Source organism: Crocodylus siamensis, chromosome 6 (assembly GCF_052110815.1).
Source record: "Crocodylus siamensis isolate JL-2025a chromosome 6, ASM5211081v1, whole genome shotgun sequence".
Lineage (NCBI taxonomy): Eukaryota > Metazoa > Chordata > Crocodylia > Crocodylidae > Crocodylus > Crocodylus siamensis.
Window position 1 is genome coordinate 93700234 of NC_143400.1, and position 22553 is coordinate 93722786.

At 46.1% G+C, this 22553-nt stretch overlaps 1 protein-coding gene across 2 annotated transcripts in view; it reads right to left on the reverse strand.

The window, feature by feature from the left end:
- The window catches only part of DIS3L2 (DIS3 like 3'-5' exoribonuclease 2), a 225168-nt gene extending 202919 nt beyond the window's left edge, over positions 1–22249 (reverse strand). The window contains exons 1-4 of one of the 2 annotated variants that reach the window (XM_090050664.1): positions 22105–22249; positions 17887–18606; positions 1147–1305; positions 713–855 (exon numbers count right to left, since the gene is read on the reverse strand). In XM_090050664.1, the coding sequence (XP_089906790.1) occupies positions 713–855; positions 1147–1305; positions 17887–18586 (1002 nt within the window). In that variant the 5' untranslated portion in view covers positions 18587–18606; positions 22105–22249. Of the gene's footprint in view, positions 1–712; positions 856–1146; positions 1306–12084; positions 12122–17886; positions 18607–22104 lie in introns of those variants that run through there. The other variant, XM_090050665.1, reaches the window with a different exon arrangement.
- Positions 22250–22553: the final 304 nt, after the last annotated feature.

The following is a 22553-nucleotide window of genomic DNA, read 5'->3' on the forward strand; positions in this document are numbered from 1 at the left end:
GAAGGCTTTGGTTTATTTTACCTGGTTTGCTTAAGTTATGAACTTTCGCTGCATGTCTGTGGGGCCCGAGGACAAGGTAGTGCCCTGGACAGTCAGCTTTTACTTCCAGCTTCACTTCTCATCTATTCATGGCCAAAGAGAGCCACAGGAGAGACAGGAGTGAAGTGACAGAATGCCTTGGGGAAAGCAAGACTGCCCACCCAGCTGCTGAGACAGGATGAACTCCAGAGGAAGGAAACTTTTGCTTGGGGTAAACTTTTTTTATTTATGCTGATAAAGATTTGCTACTGCTCCAGGGCCTTGCCTATTTATCGCTATTTTATTTCTCCCGAGTCTACCCCACCAGCTGTGTACAGTGGCATACTTTGTAAGAGTAATGAGGTCTTCGTAACAGATGATTAATCACAGCACTGCCTCTGCCATTTAAACTCTGCTGAAAAGTAGGACCAGACTTCTGAGACTCATCAAATTTCTGGATCAGTGGTTTTACTGTACATGCAACCACCACAGCCCAAAAACTTAAATGAACAAAAAAACTTAATTGTAAAGTCCCAGAGCTGCCTGGGGAAACAAAAAGAAATCCCCACCCCTTCTAAAAGAAATCATCAAATAATAAATGCACTAAAAATGGGTGACATGCTATTATGAGCCCCTGTTATTACCGCAGATGTATCAGTAACAAAAGAGCAATAGCAGCGTATGTTCTAGGCACCTGAATAAGCTCGCCTCTTTTCAATCCTGCCGAAACATCTTCCTTTGACAAGTAGGCTTCAAATATATTCTTTTTCCTCCCTCTGCCAGGTTTATTCCGATTCTTCCAGTCGCCCGGGGTGGAGACAGCAGCGTGGGCCATTCCTACAAATGGATACAAATCCACACGTTACCTTTCGAACCCGAGTCCATTTGTGTACTTTAACTGCAGTTATACGGAGCCTTTCTATTCAAGACTGAACTTCTGAGAGCAGCCTGCTGGGGTGACAGGCGCACAACACGCTTCAGGACTAGAGTGACCATATATTACAAACAGTCCTTCACTGCTCCTTTCAGATTTGAGAACACAATACCCCGGGCCATCTTTTAGCAGTGTCAGAGCATGCATTTCAAAGCAGCATGTTTCTGAAGTGCATGTACGCTTTGCCTGAATACCTCTGGGTGTTCCCAGTTGTCTAGGATTTACTCGGCAGTCTGAATGGCTCACTGTTTCTATCTGAGATTCAGAGAGTTGCCTCTTCCTATCCAGGTGCTGGGGAGCTCTGGCTGATTCAGAGTTGTTTCTGGTCCTTGTAAAGACTCTCCTTTCCCCACCTGAAATGAAACACAGGTTTGTAATGGAGGATGAGAAAAAAGGACACTACCCACATTATTATCCACGGTAGATATGCATACTGAGAGAGGCCGAATACGAGCCACACGTATGGGCCATGTTCTCAACTCCAAAGAAAAGTCATCTCCGTTAATTCGTTATTCCAGTAGCTCACTTGTAAACCCATGTTGGCTCTTCATGCATCCTCATTCCCCCACTAATTTATTTTAGCATTAATTAAACTCTGGAACCTCCTAGATTAACATCTGGATACACCTTTGGATACTTCCAAAATCCTGGGAAATTCATTAGCCTCTTGGTTTGTTTGTGTGACTGGTTTTAAAGCCCTCCTCAAATCCCCAGGTAGCATGGAGATGTAAATCCATTCTGAATTACATGAAGAACAAACACAGTAGTATTGGGGGGCGGGGGGGAGGGAGATCAATGTGCTTTGGATAATTAATTCTGTTGCTACTAGAGGAAGAACACTGAGACCTTTGTTCACTTGCATATACCGACACTGGATAACGAGCTAGCAGGAACCGAGTGCAGTCTGCTTAGAAAAGGCCACAATCTTCTGCAAAGGCTTACCTTACCTTTCTCTGCCCTCGACCTCAGACTTGCCTGCAGCCTGGCAGGCAAGCAGCAGTTTTAAAAGCTTATGCCAATGCTGTTCCCTGGATGGAAGAGGGACTGTGAGGCAATACAGCTGCCCCGTTGGCCTTCCACCTGGATATTGAACATGTCATCGTAGCTTTGCCTTCCAGCCCGTTGGCTGCAGGCCCAGAATCTAAGCTCATACCTTCAAGTCTGAAAAATGTATGGCGGCCAACCGACTTTGTTAATGGTCTGTTCGAGGTCCAATGCAATTTTACAGTGTATGGCATCCCTTACAAACTCAGCCCCCTAAATTGTTCTACAGAAATAAATAAGCGGCAGAGGGGAAAGATATTAAGAGGTACAGACAAGGGAGAAAAGATGCATGTTTTCAGGGGAGATTTGAAATAAGATGGGGAGCTACGGAGACTGTGCTTCTCCAGCTGCAACTGGTGGTAACAACCTCTCATGCCAAGAGCAGCCAAGTAGTGAGGAGCAAGGCAACTGAGAATTTGGGAGAGTGAGAAAGGAAGAAGCTGGCTCAAGCAAGCCCATGGAAAGTTTAAATGCAAAAGCAATCATTTTGCATTACATCCACAAACGAAATGAGGAATCTGTGGTACTGCTAGATGGTGGGGAGAGGAGGACTCTCATGGTTTCTTCATATCTGACAAGGCATTTTGCATGCACTTCAGCTTGGAGAGAATGGCTTTGGGACACAACCAGAAAGAGAGCTGCGACTGCAATGTAGCCTGATTGAAACCACAGATTCAGGTGCAAGAGAGGCAATAATGTACATGGACGGTGTTATGGGGTGGAGGCTTGCAAACACACAGGAGATTGGAGGGAAAGATGCCAAGTTACACGCACCTTTATATTAGCTGCCACCGTGGTAGAGAAATCGAACTTCAGGATGCCATTTGTCGCAACACGATTCAAGAGTTACCTTTGTAATACTACAACCATGGGGTTGGAAGGGGCCCCGAGGGTCTTTGGGGCCAACCATGCCCTCCCAGCATGATACTCTTAAATGATCCCTGTCAATGCTCATCTAGCCTCCTTTGAAGACCTCCCCTGCAGGAGACTCCACGGCTTCCCTGCGTAGGCTGCTGCCCTGCCTCAAGTGCTCTAACACTAAGGGAGTATTTTCTTGATATTTAATCTACATCTACTTGGCTGCAATTGAAAGCCATTGTTTCGTGTCCTGCCCTCTGCAGCGAGGGAGAACAGATGTTTTCCCTCTTCTCGATGACAGCTTTTCAGAGGTTTGAAGATGACTGCCTTGTCCCCCCCACTTAAATCGCCTTTTTTCTAAGCTAAACAAGCCTGCCTCTCTCAATTAGATAACATGCCCCTTAAAGCTAGTCACCAGGCAGTCAAAATTAATCTTCTCTGAATGCTTTTCTGCTGTTTCTGCCATCTGATAATAGTCAGGCCGGGTAACCACAACCCTTCCCAAAAACCAACAGTAATGAAATCGCTCTGTAGATGACCGGCACTGAACTGGATATCTCACCATTGACCAAAATAACTAGTAAATTAAAACTGTCCAGGACACAAGGTGCGCCAAACATCCCCAAACAAGACATGCACCTGGAATGCAGAACGTAGGAAAAAAAAGATATTTTTTCCGAGTCATGGTTGTCAACTGACTGCATGCAGCAGCTCACTTGCCCACCGTCAGCTCCTTGGCTGCTTCAGGCAAAAGTTATCATGTTAACCCTATCACAGCCACTGATGAATGTTGGCTACTCAGCCAAAAGTGGCTGCAAGAGGGTTAAAACTAGATTCTGCTGCTTGCTGGCCCAGGGAGAAACAGCAGCCACTGCAGTACAGCATCTCCATGCTTCTATTCTGGCAAAGAAAATCACCTTTCCCCTGTCAGATACATACCCCAGTTTTGGAGGAATGATTTATGGGGAAAAGGGTACATATGGTTTATAAGTAAGTATGGTGGTTATTCCCCAGGGATACATTTAGGTGATTTATAAAACACTTCTAAACTCTTCCAACTGAAGGACAGTCTGCAAATGCAATGCAAAATAGTCATGCTCATATCTTAAGGCTGGTCTGCACTGGTAACTTCCAACTAAAGAGGAGAAATGTATTTTTCTTCAAGAAACTTAAACAAGTAACTTGATCCCCTCTAGGACTATGACGAGAGGAAGCAACCTTATAAAATTAAGGGGAAGCTTCCTATGCACTAAACTGATCCACAGAAATTGGTTTGTCTGTCTGCCCCACAGTACATGGAAGCTAAATTCTGGTAATTTGGCAGGTGTTTCACCTAGGAGTAAATTGCTCCATTTTGGCTTCCAGTTACTACAGAAGAAAACAGGCACGTGACACCTTTTTTAAAGTGGTATGACTGCTTTGTTTGTCCAGACCCTATGCTTACCTACTTGATGTAAAGATTTCTGATCATTCTTTAACCTAGTATTAAAAAAAAGCATGAATGGCTGGAATCACAGAAAATTTGGGTTGGAAGAGACTTAGAAGGTCACATCTAGTCCAACCCCCTGCTCAAAGCAGGACCTGCCCCAACTGAAGCTAGACCGATTCCGATGCTAACAGTAAAGGTTAATTAACTACTGAAACAATTTACTAAAGAAACATGATGGATTGTTTACTGCCTGAATTCTTTAAAATCAGGGGCAGGCAATTATTTGGGCCCATGGGCCACACAAGGAGGAGCCGTGGGCCAGCCAGCAGCACCCCATTCCCTCCTCCTGGCAACAAGCTGGAGCCCGCGCACCCTGCACTTCTGCCCCACCACTGCCAACAGTGCACAGCCCCAGCCTACCTACCCCGTGCCTGCTCTGGACTTGCCCTGGCCGGAGTGGACCAGCTAGAACCCGCACGCGCAGCCCCAAACCCGGCCTGCCCTGCATCTGCGCCGACCCACGATGAGCAACAGCAGCTGGACACAAGTTGCTGCTGCTGGGCATGGGGAAAAGTGGCTTCTCCCCCTCACTGCTGTCAGGCCCTTCTTGCTGCAGCCACCTGGAGCCTGAGCCTGGGCTGCCCTGCAGCTCTTCTACACCACCACCGGTGCAGCCTCCAGGCTGCCCAGTGGGGCAGCGATGGCAGTGCAGAGGAGCCAGGCAGCAGCCCGGTACCACGAAGCTGGGGCCAGCAGCAGCTGGAAGGAGCCACCACTGTCTGAGCTGCCTAGAAAGGCAGTCCACCTGTGGAGCTGCCCCAGCCCCGCTGCGTGCCCAGAGGGTGGTGAGACACACCATGGGTCAGATGGCACCTGGGCCAGGTGGGACCAAGGGATCTGCCATGGACTGGACAAACTCCCTCCATGAGCCAAATCTGGCCCACGGGCCATATTTTGCCCACCCCTGCTTTAAATCAACACCGGATGTCTTTCATGCTCAAACTCAGCCAGAAGTTATGACCCTGATACAAAAACCATCGGTGATGTTTCTTGCATGTATGATAGAGGAAGTCAGGACGGAACCTAGAGGATTCTAATGATCTTTCCTGGCCTTAAAAGAGTAATAGTTTTTCTTATCTTGGAAAGTGTCCACAGATTGACTTTACTTCAAAATAAAAGGGTTCTGATTTAGCATCAATTGACTTGATTTTGTATTTTATATTCAGTCAAAACAGGAGTTTTCTTCTGAAAAGAATACCCACACATGCATATTTAACTGAAATAATAAAAATTATTATGAAAATCCAATTTAATCACTTCTCTACAAGTCTGAGTTTAAGCAAAGCCCCACACAGGCTGGCCAGCAAGGTGAGGATGCACATAACAGCAGCAATTTCTGATGTTCTTTCTAGCCTGAAGTCACAGATGGTAACCTGCTGCTGAGATGTAAATACCTATACTCAGATCCAGGGAGCAGGGGTGAGGGCAATCATTAACACAGCACACTGTATTACTCAACAGGCTCTTTGGAAGAGTCCTGGACCCAACTCAAACTGCAAGGGCTAAAGTAGGCACAATAAAACCCCCAGACCCACTGGCATTTACATTCTTCATCTATAAAAAACATCCATGAAAAAGGATGGGGGCCCCAAGTTAAAGATTCACCCCAAAGGAAGCATCTCCACTGAGTGCAATGAATGCCATGCCATGTTTGCCCACTCAGACACAAGCCTCACCTATTAAATTTCCCACTGCATACTTGCATCCCCCATCCAAAAGTTAGAGAATCCTGTTGTACTTGCGGACCGCATCACAGCACAAAATCATTCTGGATCTAGGTCTCCTCTTTCCATGTCAAAGTCTACCCACTAACTCACCGTGTGTTTTCACCTTTAACTGAACTCTCTGTTTGATTTACATTACAGTGATTTATATTTTAACCCAGTTCTCCCAGTCTGAACAAAACCTGCCGAGAGCAGCACAGCAGTCGCATGGTTCCAGCACCACCCCTACAGCGTAAGGAAGGCAACCGTCCCTCCATGCACTCTCTCGACACTAAATTAGTCCTTTCAGGTTTTAAAACAGCACAATGGCAAAACACTCGAGCAAAACAACGTCCTCGATTGGCCGGATCCAACACAACACGTCCATCTACTACTCAACGATACTGGTCCAGGATTAGGCATCAACCCTCCCCACTTTAACTAAAAGGATTTTCACTCTTCCCAGTATTAGACCATAATCGAGTTCTTTACTGGGATGATTTCAAACAGCCCCCACCTTCCACAGCCAGGACAGGAAGGACACAAGCTCCACCACTGAAGAGGTACAAAGAAACCGAACAATTTATTGTGAGCTAATGAGATGGCTTTGGCACATGGTTACTCAACGGCTGTCCCTACTTCCACACTGCTCCTCTTCATTTCCAACACATTTGGATTCTTTGAACCTAATTGTTTCTGATCCCTCCCACACTCCCTGACCTTCATCCTTGAGTTCAACCCAGCTATATACTCAGCAGAACGGGATGATATTAGGTCTGTGAGCTAAAGGGCAGGTCAACTGCCATACTGATGGGAATCCAATATCCAGAACCAAAGCGCAAGAATCAACCAACCAAGTAATTAACATGAAAACAAGAATAACTCCAGTGCCAAAACCCTGCTTAGTCCCCCAACTCCCTTGTGCACTGTGGTATAACTGACGGTAAGTGTAGTGCAAGAGAGGTTCAAATATGCTCACATTTGTTCTCAGCCGTGCCAGCCAGATGTGACCCAAGGAGACTGAGGTCCTACCCAATGACAGCGCTCTTCCATCAAAATGGAGCCTTGCATGCTAGAGCCTACTTCCCCCAGGATGCCTCGCTTTCCGCAAGACGGGGCTGACCCTCTGCCTCCTGGGAAAATGACCCTGGACCCACACGTGGTCGTATTCTGCTTTCTCCCTCCCTCTCCAGCAACTCTCCCTTCCCCAACAAAGCAGCAACACTCATCACAACTCAGCACAAAGCCCTGTCTACATCAGAAACCATTACAGTATTTTAACGTCGGCCAGGGTGCAATTTTGTTTGACATTTCTCTACAGACAAAAGCCTTTGCGTAAATGCAGTTGCACCAGGCTATGGTTTCTTTCAGTCACCAAAGTGGAATAAGCTAATCTGGCGAAAGTATTTGGGGGGTTGGTATTTTTGCTGGTATAAGCACCTACATTAGGAACATTTTGCCTGTGTAGTTAAGCTTTCCTATCCCATAAGTTTGAATACAGTGGCAATTTAAAAGCCACTTTCATATTTTCTCAGACACAAAGGAGCCCGTAAACACCTGTGAAAAGGTGACATCTGTACAGTATGTTACTCGGTTTTTAATTTCCGCCCTAACTGTGGAAATTTCCACCCTAATTTCCACTTCCAACACATGCCACATTACATAATAAAGTTGCCAGGTCTCCCAGCACTTCAGCTTTTACTGGAGTATCCGGCATCAAGTTACTAGATCAAGCTGTCCAGGATGGGCAAAAAACAGCAAACTCCAACAAAGTGATCTCAAATGCAAGTTATGTTAGTACAAATACTAATTCTAGACAGATCAAAAATGAGGCTAGCTATTTATGTTTTGCTGAATATTTGGAGGATTTAAAAGATTAAACATCCCAAGTACTTTTTTGTTGAAGGAAAATAAAACACACAAAAGACAGCTGTTGGATAAGTGGCCGAGAGGGTAAGAGGTCTGTACCCGCACCAGGAAAGCCAGACTGGTCTGAAAGCAGGTCAAGCAGGATTCTGCAAGAGTCAGTCACTCAGCAATAGAGGCATTATTAAAATCACCTGCCACATCCTCAATAAATGCCGCACTGATTTAAGAGCACACAGAATGCTTTGATAATATTTCTGTATCAAGATCGTATCAACACGCCTTACAATACCCCAAAGCAACAGACTGAACGCTGCAACTTAATAATTCAGAAGGCAATGTGGCTGGCGAGAGAAGAAAAAGTCACGTGAATAAAGGAACTCACTAGGACAGAAAGACTTCAAGTGGATTCATTTAGCAAGGTGCAGCTTTCACCAAGAGACTCGCTGGAGACAGAGGTGAAAGCTCAACCATCCAATTCATGCTGTTCTAGGAGAGGGAGTGAGTTCCTTATTTGTTATTAGCATAAAACCTCTTCACAAGTTAAACATGACCACATAAAAAATCCCAAACTCATGTTTCTACAACATATTCTTTGGTCCACCAAGACAGCTGACAACTTCTCACAATCCACTCACTCCAGGTTTAATTACAGGGCAAAGGAGAATTTGAACAGAAGCACTATGCAAAAAGCTTCCAAAGCTAAAAAATCGTACGCAGTTACACATGTGTTGCAAAACCAGCTTAGAAGGGAAGATTTCTGAGAAGGGAACAACACATTGGAGGGCGAAAATGGAAAAGCAAGGTGGAGTGACAATATTGCAGGGTTTTACAGAGGAAGGAGGAAGCCGCTGGCAGATAGCATAGTTAAATTTGAAGTTAATTACAGAGCCGTTCCGACAGGAACACAGACCTATGGTTACATGCACTGAATCAGCCCAAATCTAAGCACTACGCAAAGGTAACTAAGTACGTGATGCATCGAAATGCAGCTGCCAGAACTAGCTCCCATCCCCACTAATTTTCACTTACTGGTCGTTAGGGATCAGCTGCCACATACACTTGAGCACCATCTACACTTAGAGAACGTGAGAGCTGAGATGCACTCGACACTTAGGACACGTGTGCGGAGCCTGCTCCGACACACTGGAAATCCAGCGTGCGTCAGAGCAGGCTTGATTAACCGAGTCTGCTGGAGCATGAAAGCTGACCCGCTCCGGCAGTCTTCCACATCATGTGTATCAGTGCCGCCATGCTGAAAAAATGGCGGTGGCACGCTTTGAAATAAAATATATTCGATGAGCTTTAGTTCAAAGCGCCCCACTGACTTTTTCAGCACAGGGATGTGTGGCGACACTGATACACATGATGCGTGGGTGCTTTTAATTAGCACGGCTCGCTAATTAAAGCGCCCAGTGCCGCATCCGGCAACACATGTAAAATTGCCCTAAGGCTTTATATCCAAGCAGCTTTTCAATGCGATTTAGGTAACTGGTTGGAGGCAGCTGGGTAAAGTCTGGATAGCTTTCTCCTGCTGAGACGGGACAAAACAGGACCTTGCTTCTCCCAGCCCATGTGGGATGCTGCTCCCCAGTTCATGCTGGCATAGCAGACTAGAGAGGAGGAAGATACCCAAACCACCAGAGAGACCAACAAGGGCATGGACCCAGCTAACTGCAGAAAGGCACCTGGCATATCAGCCAGGGTCCCCGAAACACTTCTAACATGAGCTTCAACCACAAGATACGTGGCCACAGACCAAGTTTAGAACAGAGTGTGCCACTCTAACCTAGGCACAAAAACTCATTTGTTGTGTGGATTGAGCCTTAACTGCCAGGAAGACAGTAGAAACAGCTCCATGCTACTGCTGGGGAGAGTGACAAAGATGCTGGGTTTGTCCAGGGCCATACAGGAAATCTGCAGCGATGTTAGCCCCATAATTTGGAAACCCTGTGTTGCCTACAAAAGATGCGTTTCCATAAGCCATATGACAATGATCCTGATGCCCCTACCGTTCAGTGCAGAGTCACTACAAAACATCTCCTTGCTGCTTCGTGCAGCTTTCTAAAAATTTCAAGTGCCAAGATTCACTTTTGCCCACATGCACCATGTGACTGTGAAAACCAAGTCCAGCTCTTCTTCTACTGTGGAACACAGTCTTAAATGAAATAGTTCCCTGACTCACGCCCACAACATCACGCTCATCCTTGGGGAGTCTTTTCACACCCTCAACTTGGGTGGGTTTTAGGCTGTAGTAACTCATGGACGACAAAAAGACAATTGATGTTCGAGTAACTGTACAGCTGCAAGAGCCAAAGATACCATTCCAGAATGAAGCTCCGGTGACGAAACCCACTTAGTAGCAATAAGCTAAAAGTTTATCCAAATAGTGACCACGCTCCAGCTGAGTGGAGCACTGTATTTGCACTGGGAAGGAGGGGATACAGCTCTTCTGATTGTCAGGACTCTCTGTGAACTTGCTCCACCCTGCTTCTGACCCCCGAACCACCTACTCCGCCTGATGACTCCTCTCCTTCAGGCCTGGACTCCTGACTCCAGATGTGGGTCACTCTGCTTCCGTTGCCCCATATTCCCTGCCCTCCCGCCTCCTCTGAGTCATCTTAAAATGGCCTTTTCCTCTTAAAGCTGAAAGGCAGATTTCATTGTGCAAAAGGGGTGTGCAACACTCCAAGAATGGGGCAACTGAGAAGAACAACATATTGTATGAAGTTCTTCCTGTGCTTCCCCTCTGATAGTTTTGGGGGAAGCGAACAGTAGGAAGAGCCGGGGTCCCAAGGAGGAGATGATCAGTAAGGGAGCATACAGGAGGGCTAGACTCATTAGTAAAATGAGACAAGACTGCACAATTAGCTTGTATTTTGAATCTGCCCCAGAATTACACCCCTCACTGCAGAACTGTGCCCAGAATCAGGCCATCTGGTCTTTCAGGTTGTAGAAAGAAGTCTCAAAAATATCAGCTCAGTATGAGCCAAAGTGCTGCCTGCCTGAGTCTGCAGGGAGCCTGAAACAGCAGCTCTGAAAGGCATGGGCTCCTGTGTGCATCTCACATGCACTCCAAGGATCACCGGCTGCATGATTCAGCATTGTCCCAGAATGCCACGGGCATGGCAAATATGCCAGGCAATTCCCTGTTTTGCTACAATTAGGCATCCATTATCTTGTCTGTCTCCTGTCTTTCAACCTGCTCTCACTGAGCCTGGCTTCAATTACTTGTGGCTCCCAGTAATTTGGATTACAGCACCATCTTGGACTAAAGTACGTCCCGTGGGACAGGGCAGCAAGGGGCCAGGGCCATGGGAGCAGAAGACCAGCTTCTTCCCAGGGAGCAGGGGACACAGAAGGGCAGGCTGCCAAGACAGCACCTTGAAAACCGCATAGCAATCGAGGCCAGAAGAGAAAGGGAGTCATCTTAAAGGGAGATGTAGCTGACTTCAGCAGTTAATTTCCACCCTTGCCTCAGTACTCCCGGAGAACACATTTTTCATAGATAACAAGGCCAAAAATTAGTATTTCAACCATCTAATTTGACCTCTGTATAACACATGCTACAGCATGCCCTTAAATTCATTCCTGCTTGTATTCTCTCTCTTCAGAACAGAGTCCAACCTTGACTTTCCCATGATGGACAACCCACCACAATCCTTGCTAAGCTGTTTCAATGGTTAACTGGCCCTTGCTTTTTAAAAATGGGGCCTTCGCATATGTCTAATTTTATCTGGCCTCAAGTTTCATAGGTTTCATAGACACTAGGGCTGGAAGGGACCTCGGAAGATCATTGAGTCCAGCCCAATTACTGTTTAATATCTGTTTTTCAAGTTGGCACTAACTGGGCATCATCAAGTCACCTTTAACCTGCTCTTTGATAAACTAAACAGACTAAGCTCTGTGCACCTTTCACTATAAAACAAGCTTAATGATGCTTGGGTTTTGTTCTGAACTCAATTTATCAAAGCCTTCCAGAAGCACAAAGTTCCAGTCCTATTCACACTGGTGACAAATATACAGGTAATACGACATCCCTACTCCATCTTGCAAATCCCCTTTCTATATCACAGTAGCTGCTTCAGCAATTGCCAGCCCATATTCAACTGGCACGCACCTGACTTTCCTTTTCAGAGTCACAGATGCCCAGAATACAGGTCCCTACCTACCTGAGCTAAACGGCAGAGACATCACAGTAGCAGATACTTGTGGAGTGGAACTGAGGAACCAGGAGTAAGCCACCTGGATGGAAAAAAAAAGCCACACATTTTAAATCACCAAGTATTTTCAGTGATGAGCCATGGCTGGGGAGCATGTGTGCGGGACCAATGAAAAACTCAGCAAAGTGTCTGCGTGGCAATAAAATAAATGAACACTGCCGTAGAGTTCAGGGGCAGTCACTACAGGATTTCCCACTGCACCCGAGGATAAAAGCCTGTGGTGGTGATGGAGGAAGGGTTATAAGATCACATATAACAGCCCTTGTAAACAAAGAAGATGCTCACATATTAACACTGACACCACAGCTGATGTTATGCAAAAATATTATTCTTGCACAAGACACAGGAACGAAGGATTTTTCTGTCAAAGAGAAGCATAAAAGTTTATGAGTGCAATGACATTTCTAACCCATTAGAGAGAAGAATCCACTCTCTCATGTCTCAAATGATGTCATGGTAAATCCAAGTCTTCCCATTCCTGGATCTTATTACTCTAATTAACGTCACTGCAGAAAACTCAATTGGGCCCAGAGAAGATTATTTACGGTTCAAAGATTCCCGCCACAGCCGGTGCTTTCCATTTTACCAAGAGGATTCTGCACCCTCCATTTGGGTTCGTGCTCATGAATTTACTGTTGCCAGGTAAGGAGATAAGGGCATTCTTAGGAGCGGGTATTCACCACAGCACGAGTGGGATAAGACCAGTGGTATCTGAGATCTGCTTTATGAGAAAGCCCTGAAAGAAGAGCAGAACATGTGGTGAGCAGTGCGACAGTTCATGCAATGTAGGGAAGGTGAAAAACGACAGAAACATCCCACTGCATTGGGACTGGGATCTTGACACCTGAGAGTCCAACAGTTACCTAGGAAAGCACTGGGAGTTCCCAGCCCCTATCCCACACCTCCTAATCTGCGAGTGCAGCCTCTAACTGGCTTTCTGGATGGAAAATGCCAATGCCAAGACATCCTCCAAAAGTCTTAACCATGATGCCACCGCTTTCATCTAGCATCTCCAGCAACCCAGGCTGGTAGGGAACCTGGGAAGTCTTCCAGGCAGGGCAAATAAATGCCCAGTGTCAAGCAGTCAGAGGCAGACAGAAGACTGGAGGGAGGAGTTGCACAAAGGGCTGGTTTACACTAGAAAATATTACTCAAGTTCAAAATGAGGAATCAAGTGAGCTGGCACTATGCTGACCATGATTTGGCCATTTCTATACTGAATCAGGGTCAATGCAACCCATGCTACGTCAGCTTCTCGACTGTTTCACACAGATATTTTTTTTGAAGCAACCAGTCCAAAGAAGCTATTTACCACGGTAAACTGTTCTCCTTTGAGATACTGTCTCTGTCAAAACAGCCCCACAAAACCATTTGAAAGAAGTGACCTGCTGGAGGGACACAAAAGTCTCAGTTTGCCCTTCCATCCCCAAAGGTGTACAAGCCCGCAGCAGCCCCTCCAGTGGTTTTCAAACTGTGGTCTGTGGACCACTATCCCTGAGGGGTCCGCAAAAGATGACCACAATCAATCAAAAGTATGTAAATACCCACACTTACAATTTAAAGGGGTCTGAACCTCCATTCAAAATTTCCATAGGGACCCACAAGTGCTGGCCCCAGCTTCCCCTACCCCACCAAGGGCAACATGCCACGCACCAAAGCACACATCCACAGGCATTCCCAGGGACAAACAGCAACGGCACACAGGGAAATGCATATGCCTGCACGTCTGGATCCAGCCTTGGTGTCTCATTCCCAGGCTGATTATGAGAATCACATCACTAGGCACTTCTTCAGCAGACTACAAAAATGGTTTTATCAAATGTCAACTCAGACTTGTAAGGGACCTTTAACACTAATCAGCCTTTAGCCATTTTGTGTTTTTGCTGATCTACCTTAACTATATTCTAGCCAAAGGACGCTATAAAGTTTGCTACGGAAGCCTACAATCAACCAGGGATAATTTACAGCTAATACCTTCAGGTCCACTGTAACCTCTGACATACTCACAGCTCCTTCAATTTTAAGGTCATTGCCAATTTTTAAGTGGGTAAGTTTGTGCTGGGGATCAGCTAACAAAAGAACATATGAAGCAGGCACAAAGGAAGATAGGTGCTTGTTTGAGACCAGCTCATAAAACCTGAACTGAATTAACACGCAAGGGGAAACGTCACTGTTTGTAAGCGGATATACTTCACCATTGTCACAGAAGCAGTTCCATGGACCACAGTGCCAGGAATGCCGATTCAAACCACCCGGGCACACTAACAAACAGGCTTACCATCAGCGGTATGAAAAAAAAAGGATGAAGGAGAGACTATTAACTGGTTACTGTAACCTCTGAATTCTGGTAGCTAGCAAGGCCTGAGTAGCAAATAATCTTCATTTTTATAGAACAAGGTTTCCAGGACATACAGAACCAATGAATGAGAAGGAGCTTCCCTACGATGGATATCTTGCAGGAGTCATCTCCTGCAAGTCATCTGAGAGCCATGGGACTCTTTAGCCTGGAAAAGCGCAGGCTCAGGGGTGATCTGATGGCCACCTACAAGTTTATCAGGGGTGACCACCAGGATCTGGGGGAACATCTGTTCACCAGAGCACCCCATGGGATGACGAGGTCGAACGGTCACAAACTCCTGCAAGACCGTTTCAGGCTGGACATAAGGAAGAATTTCTTTACCGTCCGAGCCCCCAAGGTCTGGAACAGCCTGCCAGCGGAGGTGGTTCAAGCACCTACATTGAACACCTTCAAGAGTAAATTGGATGCTTATCTTGCTGGGATCCTATGACCCCAGCTGACTTCCTGCCCTTTGGGCAGGGGGCTGGACTCAATGATCTCCCGAGGTCCCTTCCAGCCCTAATGTCTATGAAATCTATGAAATCCACGTCCCTCAACATTCATCAGAGCATTACCATGCCCAGCTCAGCTATGTCCCCTTATTGGGACAACGCTCTTCCCCAAGATCAAGCCATGGACAATAGCATCATTAGCCTGGCAACAGTCTTTCCCAGCTAGAGAAGCCATGTTCTATGCGAGAGGTCAATGACGGTCACGGCCAGAAGCCAATTCCCAGAGGTTTTGAGACCCCCAGCTCCTACAGATCCTGCAGATGCTCACTGGTCATGACATATCCTGCTCCTTCTCTTTAGGTGCCTAAGTCTGTATTTAAAAACCTAATTAAAAGCCTCTGAAAAGATTGAAGATTTTGATCTATGGTTTTAATGGCTAGACTTTCAACCAACAGGTGTCCAGGCATCATACTTTTAAAAGGCAAAATAATAAAATATATGTACAATATATATAGAATATCAAAATCTGTACTCTCTCATATACAATGTGCCCCCAAATAAGATGCATATGTTCATTATGAAAGGCAGAACAAAACAAAAAATATCCGTCCTTGAGAGCCTCTGCCATGGGAGGCAAGCAGGGCAAGAGTAGTGTCCACAGCCAGGAGACAGGGAGCCCAGCCTGCAGTATGCGCAACTTCACTTTTTTTCTCTCCCAAGACACAGAAATTGCTATTACTGTATTTCTTCACTTGTAATATGCACTCTAATGTGCATCAGCTGAATTTTGGAGAGTAGGTGTGTGCCATATGCAAGATAATATGGTACTCAGACTTCGCCCACCCCCATCTCCCCCCATCCTGGAGGTACAACTATTAATTTTAAACCCCATTCAGACATATACAGATTAGCAGCAAGTTTTGCTGACTCTTGAATTTCCACGTGAGATGTGAGGCGAAGACTAGATAAGATTAAACATTGTCCTGCAGCATCAAAATCCCAGATACATTATACTAAGCTCATGAAAAACAGAAGGGAAACAACAATACATAAACCAACGCAGCCTCATTGTGCAAGCTGAGAGATCTATTACAACTTATTTCATGGCTTAGAAAACAAATTTATGGGAAGGAGACAAGTGTAAAAGCCTAAGGTGTTGCTTTAAAAACCTTTCCTTTGCTAGTGATGCATTTTGTTTGGGTTCTTGTTAGGATAAGGCTCCTCTGGGAAGCAGAGAAATAGTAAAAAAGTCACAAGACAATGTTATTGCTCTGAGTTATGGGGTAGATCCTGATGTCATCTCTCAGCCAAGCACACTGCATCATCATGACTCATCATGACTCAGTGATGGACCTGGAAAACAGCCCTTGTGCTCATCTCAGCCCAGGAGACAGCAGGACGACTCCAGCAGGGTCTCCGGGAGGCAAGGCCTGTGCCTGGGCAGGGAACACCAGCCAAGCCCTCCCTTGGGGGCAGATGCTTCTTCCAGCTTTGCTTGCACAGAGGTGTCTGCTGCTGCACTCCTCTCCATTTCTGCTTAAACCCTCAAGTGGGGAGAGGCCAATTCCAGAGAGCAGTTCTTGTTTTTATGCAGGGCTTCGGATCAGAAAGAGACCTCGGCTAACTAAACAAAAAGACCATATAGGAGAGAAAGGCTGGCATGCCGGAGAATCTCTGCCATTACAGTGGCGCTCAAAAACAAAGAGATCTTAACATCCTGTTTGTCTTGAAGAGCGAGAATAGTTGCGACTATTGTGCAAACTTTAAAAATAGGTCTGTTTAGAAGCCTCCGCTCTGGAGCAAAAACCAGCACATCTCTAAGAAGCCCCACTGAAAGTCTTCGTACTTAATTCCCTGACATGAGAGAAAATATCAGGTGTTTTGCAGCAAGGCATAAATGAACATCTTACCCGTTTAACAGTAAATATGTGGTACGCGCCACGCATTTTGACAATGCAAGCCCTTTAAGCATGCCCTGCCTCAGTTTTCATGCAGAACACAGACATTACATCTGTAATGAGGCAATACAATGAAGCCTATTTAACAGCTGTTGGGTTCATGGATTATTTCACACTGCACAATGAAGCTCCTGAATTAAACAGCCAGAATTGTTTTTCCAAAAGCTGCTGCTTCACTGAAAAGTAAAATGCAGTAGAAAGCTGGGCTATTAGAAGAGACCGGCGCAACGCAGACAAAAGTGCGTTCTGTAACTCATACCAAAGATTTCCTAAAAGCAATGGAGCCCTGCTTTGTAAGCGCTCACTAGAGAATTAGAGGTGTAGGTGTAAAATGTACACGGTCACTAGTCAACCTTATAAAACTCGTAGGCATTTACCATCCTAAGCATAAGATCCACTAGTCCACTGTCAACATCATGGCAGTGAATGTCAATGAGTATATCAGTTGTCCTTGTTGAGTGAAGGAACAAAATTGTTCTGCAAAACTGCTGCGTTTGAACATTCAGTAGGTTTTCAATATGCCGGCTTTGAAAGCATCATATCCACCTGAACAAACTAAAGGAGAGGGGTCAATTTCTCACTTAGGACGACAACATTTATTTTCACTGGCAGTGGAGAATCCGTTACCACCAATTATCAGAGTGGTCTACTGTAAATATTGTACATGGGGAAATCCTAACCTGTTATCCTAAAAACCACCTGACACAGATCAAACTGCCAAGCGGCTGTTTTTAGCACCAAACACAAGAGGTAGATTTTTTCCCTTCAGTGCTTCCATATATAACGTTTAAAACATCCATCCACTGTCATGCTGCTGAGGCCAGTCCTATTCTTGGTAATGTCAATGGCAAACCTCCAGTTAGTTTCAATGAGAGCATGACAGGCTCACTAATCATAACTTACTCCTGTCACTAATGAACGTGCCACCTTCAGTTCCACTATAATTTGTGTTAATGAATGCACTGTTCAAACTGTTGATATTTTAAACTAGTCAACAACTCACCTGGAATTTGTCCAGAAGGCAAATGAGTGGTTTTCCTGGCATTTGCTTCAGGCAAATCCACATTAAACTGCTCAGCTGATGAGTGCCCATCTGCTCTGTCCATGTTGACAGGACACTTGTTTCTTTTCTTATGTTTTTTCTTCCATGTCTCCTCCTCTTCCTTCTCTTCAGACCCAGATGACTTCTGCAGGGCAGTGCCTTGTCTTAGACTGCTCAACATACATCTCCCACCCAAGGCATCATTCATGTTTAACAAGTCAATAGATCCTCCATGCTGTTTTAGAGAAGAGGCTTCCTCCAGCTCAAGGTCTCCTTCATGGGCAATGCTGGGATCTTTTTTGTGAGGTCGTCTGTTAGCCAAGGCTTGGGTTTTATCTTCATTCAGTCCCCCAGGCACAAGCTGTTCCAATTGCGATGTTCTGATTGGCGAGGAGCTAGGCATGTTCAGCCCATTTCTTGCTAGACCCTCTTTCATCTGGACTCTCTTCAGGGACAGCTCAACATCGGAACTGGAGTCATTGAAGCCACTCTCCTCGAGCTGCATCTTCTGGGCAATGTGGTTTAAATAGGATCGGAATCGCCCGCTGTGGTGTTTCTGTACCAGCCTGGCATAAGCATTCTTCTGGGGGACAGCAAGCTTGTTTAATCCATCTTTGGCACCCTGGGTGGAAGCACTTCGGACATATCCCAGCTGATCCATAGTCCAGTAACAGGCCCAGACTTCAGTGTGGTAAATAGACACAGGGAAAAAAGGGGTTATTCTCTCAAAGCAAAGGATCAAAGAATTGATTATATTAACAAAGGTGTGAAAAGCTTTACTAAATGAGAACTGATTTCTCTTTAAAACACTCCAAGGTGATGGTGATTCAGACGCTACCCTGATTTAAGGCATCAGCTGTAATCCAAGAACAATCGTGATTTGCAGTCCACACCGGACCATACTCTGTCCAGACCAGGATTTGGACCATACGCATACACTGGAATTAAGAACAATTTCTTTAATCCTCTCTTCCTTGCCACTGGCAAATCTTAGCAAATTAAACCACCAAATGCTGGACTGTATTAGAGGCATCACACCAGATGTTATCAGGAAAACAGTGTGACCACAGCCAACCCTGAGGCTCCAAAAATAACTGCCTCCTTACTGAATTGGTGAAGTGTTTCAACAGCAAGTATGCCTATCTTGTCATTGTTTCATGCAAGCAAAGCAGTTTCTTACTTCTATGGTGATTTCATGGGGCTTTGTTTCAAAATCTAAGATTAACTGCCTCACTTTGTCTTTATGTAGAAACTGCCATACACTGCAATAGACAGTATGTACTGTGTGTTCATGACTTCATGAACATAACTGACCATCTTTCAAAGGCTCATCAATTTTGGGGGGTTATGAGGTAGGAAATATTGCTATTTCCACCTCTAGACAACGCTGCTATATCTGCTTTGGTGGCATTAGTGAAGTGCATGAGGATCAGGTACACTTCTTCCCAAATTCAGCCGTGAGGCTGTTGAGCAACAGAAATGAAACAGGGTCGAGTAAGTGTAACTAAGCTGTTACTCAGGAAAGATATAGGCAGGAAGAAGCCAAACCATCTTGCGTGTGACTTCACTGGAGTCATTCATTGTGCTGAGGTGTGACCTTCAGAGCCTAGCTTGGGCCTCTGCCATGCACTAAAGCTGGTACGCACAGGAAGCTGCTGAAGGCAAGGCCATGAGATATGAACTCTACCCCTCCACCACTGCCCCTTCCAGCTGTTTTCCTAGTATAGGAGACTCTAGAGCAGGACTCTCTAAGTCTACTGCTTCCACTGCAATGAAATTTAGGATCTACTTTATATTCTGAATTTTCCTCCTCAGCTGCCCTCCCCCTCTCTTATGCTGTCAGAGTTCCAAAGAGGATGAGCACATCTGCCTTTTTCTCCTCCTCTGAGCTGCCTGCCCATGCCATCTAGAACCAAGACGTCTAGAGACTAAGGCTCATGGAGCTCTATTCCTCCTCCACTGTTGCCCTTCTGGAGTGATACCACATGTTGCAACTTAATTTAATCCAATAACTCCCCAAGAATTGGAAGAGCCTCCACAAGACAAAGAGAGTTTATTATAAAATCCCTTAAACTCCTGGTGTGGTTTGCATTTCTTGTCCAAACATTTTCCATTTGCCCTGGCAATGGTAGACCTGCAAAACTGATTTCCTCCCACCTTTATTACAGGAACCCTCAAAATAGCAAGTCTACACTAGACTTCTTTTCCCCTCAAGTTATTCAATTTGCCAATTTACATCAAAGGAGCTAACACATTTCTAGAAGCCAATGTGGATATTCTCCACAGATTTATACCAGGAAACAAAGGCTTGTAGCTTATCCTTAAGAAGGGAATTGTGAACAAAACAGAAAGTATCATTACACTCTTTTATAAATCCATGGTTTGTCCAAATCTTGAAAACTGTGCCCAGTTTTGGTCCCCACACCTCCAAAAGGATATAGAAGAACTAGAGACAGTCCAAAGAAGAACAGCAAGGATGATCAGTGCCATCCTAGGGCTTCCATAGGAAAAGAGACTAAAGAGGCCAGGCCAGACCTATTCAGTTTAGAAGAAAGATGTTTGAGAGGGGGACATGAGAAGGGTTTACAAAATACTAAACGGTGAAGAGAAAGTTAACAGGGATTTATCATTTACTGTTTCTATCAATACAAGAACTAAAGGGTCATAAAATGAAATTACTAGGTAGTAAGTTTAAAACTAATACAAGGCAGTTCTTTTTCACACTGCGTGCCTTTGAATTGTGCAACTCATTGACACCAGATGTGGTGAAAGCTGACAGCTTAGGTGGATTCACAACGGGATTGGACACCTTCTTGCAGGAAAGGGGCATCGGTGGCTACTTGAACATGGACTTTAAGGGAATGGCCTCTGAATCAGACCTCCCCCTAGACCAGCGGCTCCCAAACTGTAGTATAGGTGCCACCAGTGGTATGTGGAAAACCTGTCAGTGGTACACATTAACAGACTTATTATATTTACTTAATATGACAAAAATCAGCTGGTGGTACTTAAAGCTGAACTGAAACATTTGCTGGTGGTACTTAAGGCTGTATCCTTTTAAATTGGTGATGCACAATCTGTCAGAGTTTGGGAACCACTGTCCTAAACCTTAAATGCTGGAAGCTACAAGCAGGCGGGGGGGGGGGAGCAGTGGAAAAACCCAGCTCATTCTCCCTTTCAGCATCTGCTCTCTTCCTCTACAAGCACATCTGCACATTTATTAACGTGCTTTTACTTATGCACGTTAAATTTACTCCCTCCAAAATGACGTACTAAATAAATGCGCATTTGGCTGCACTAATGCACAGTAGCACAACCACATGCTTTTTTTAAGTGATGCTTTAGTAGACCTTTTCTACTGAGCATTAATGTATCAGCACAGCTCTTTATGTACCGCTTTCACATGCAGTAGAAAATGCTACCATGCATTAAAGCGCACGTGTAGACACATCCTGTGACTCACGCATGTGTGTTGTGCGACAGGGTATGGGGGGGTCCTAGGCCCACCAGAAAAAACCTTAAACCCCTCTTAATGAGGAAGGCTACTGGGGACACAACCGCAGATTCAAGGGGCCACCAAACGGGAATACAGGACGAGAGTGCAGGCGAAATGTTAATAACAAGTGCCTCAAGCAGGTCCTGGAGCAGAGCAGACTAGCCAGCACTCACGGCCAAGGGGCCGGAGGACACCCACACGCAACACAGGCCCGGTGCTGCCCAAGGGTTACAGGCCGATACCCACAAGGAAACTCCTTTTTCTTTAGATTAAAATATAACTCTCTCAATATCTCTGTATCGATATTGAGATATCCCCATATATATACAGACAGGCAGAGATCTCTCTAAGTACCTAGATACCTATATAGAGACAGACACAGACACAGACAGATGGATATTTAGTTATACACACACGCTGCTAGCATAGACTTCCATCGCACTTTTTCTTGGGAACCCCCTTAAACGCGGAAATGCCACGAACGCCTCCTGGAAGAGGCCTCTAGGTGAACAGCCACCGATTCATGGGGAAAACACGGGCCCAGGCCCGGCCAGGACCGACCCACCCGCTCAAGTGCCGAGGACTTGGGGCCAACATGAACGAGAACAGGGCCGGGAGCGGAGTCCAAGGCCCGTAACACGAAAGACACAGAGCAGAAACCCGACCCAGCCCCCCGCACTCACCGGCCGTCCGGTCCCACTCCGCTTAAACGCCCCCGGCCCCTTCCCGCCCTTCTCCTTCCGGGTCAGGGGCCGCCTACGGGCCGCGGCGGCGCCCACAACGCCTCGCGCGAAGCTGCCGCCGGCTTCGACCTCGACCAGCGGGAGGGGAGCAGGGAGCCGAGCATCGCTCTCGGCCACGCCCCCGCGCTGGGGTGGGAGGGGCTCCCAGCAGGTAGTGCGAGACCCAGCTCAGGGGGGACGGGGGCTGCTGGAGTGGGTCCCCCCAGATCCAGGCCTCTCCTCCACCCTGGGCACAAGCCAGTCAGGGTGGGGGCAACCCCAGGGACCCCCCCACCCCAGGCACAGACAGCCAGGGCGGGGGAGACCCCAGTCCCAGGTACCCCCTCCATCCTGGGCACAAACCAACCAAGGTGGGGGAGACCCCTGCCCCGGGGACCCCCGCATCCTGG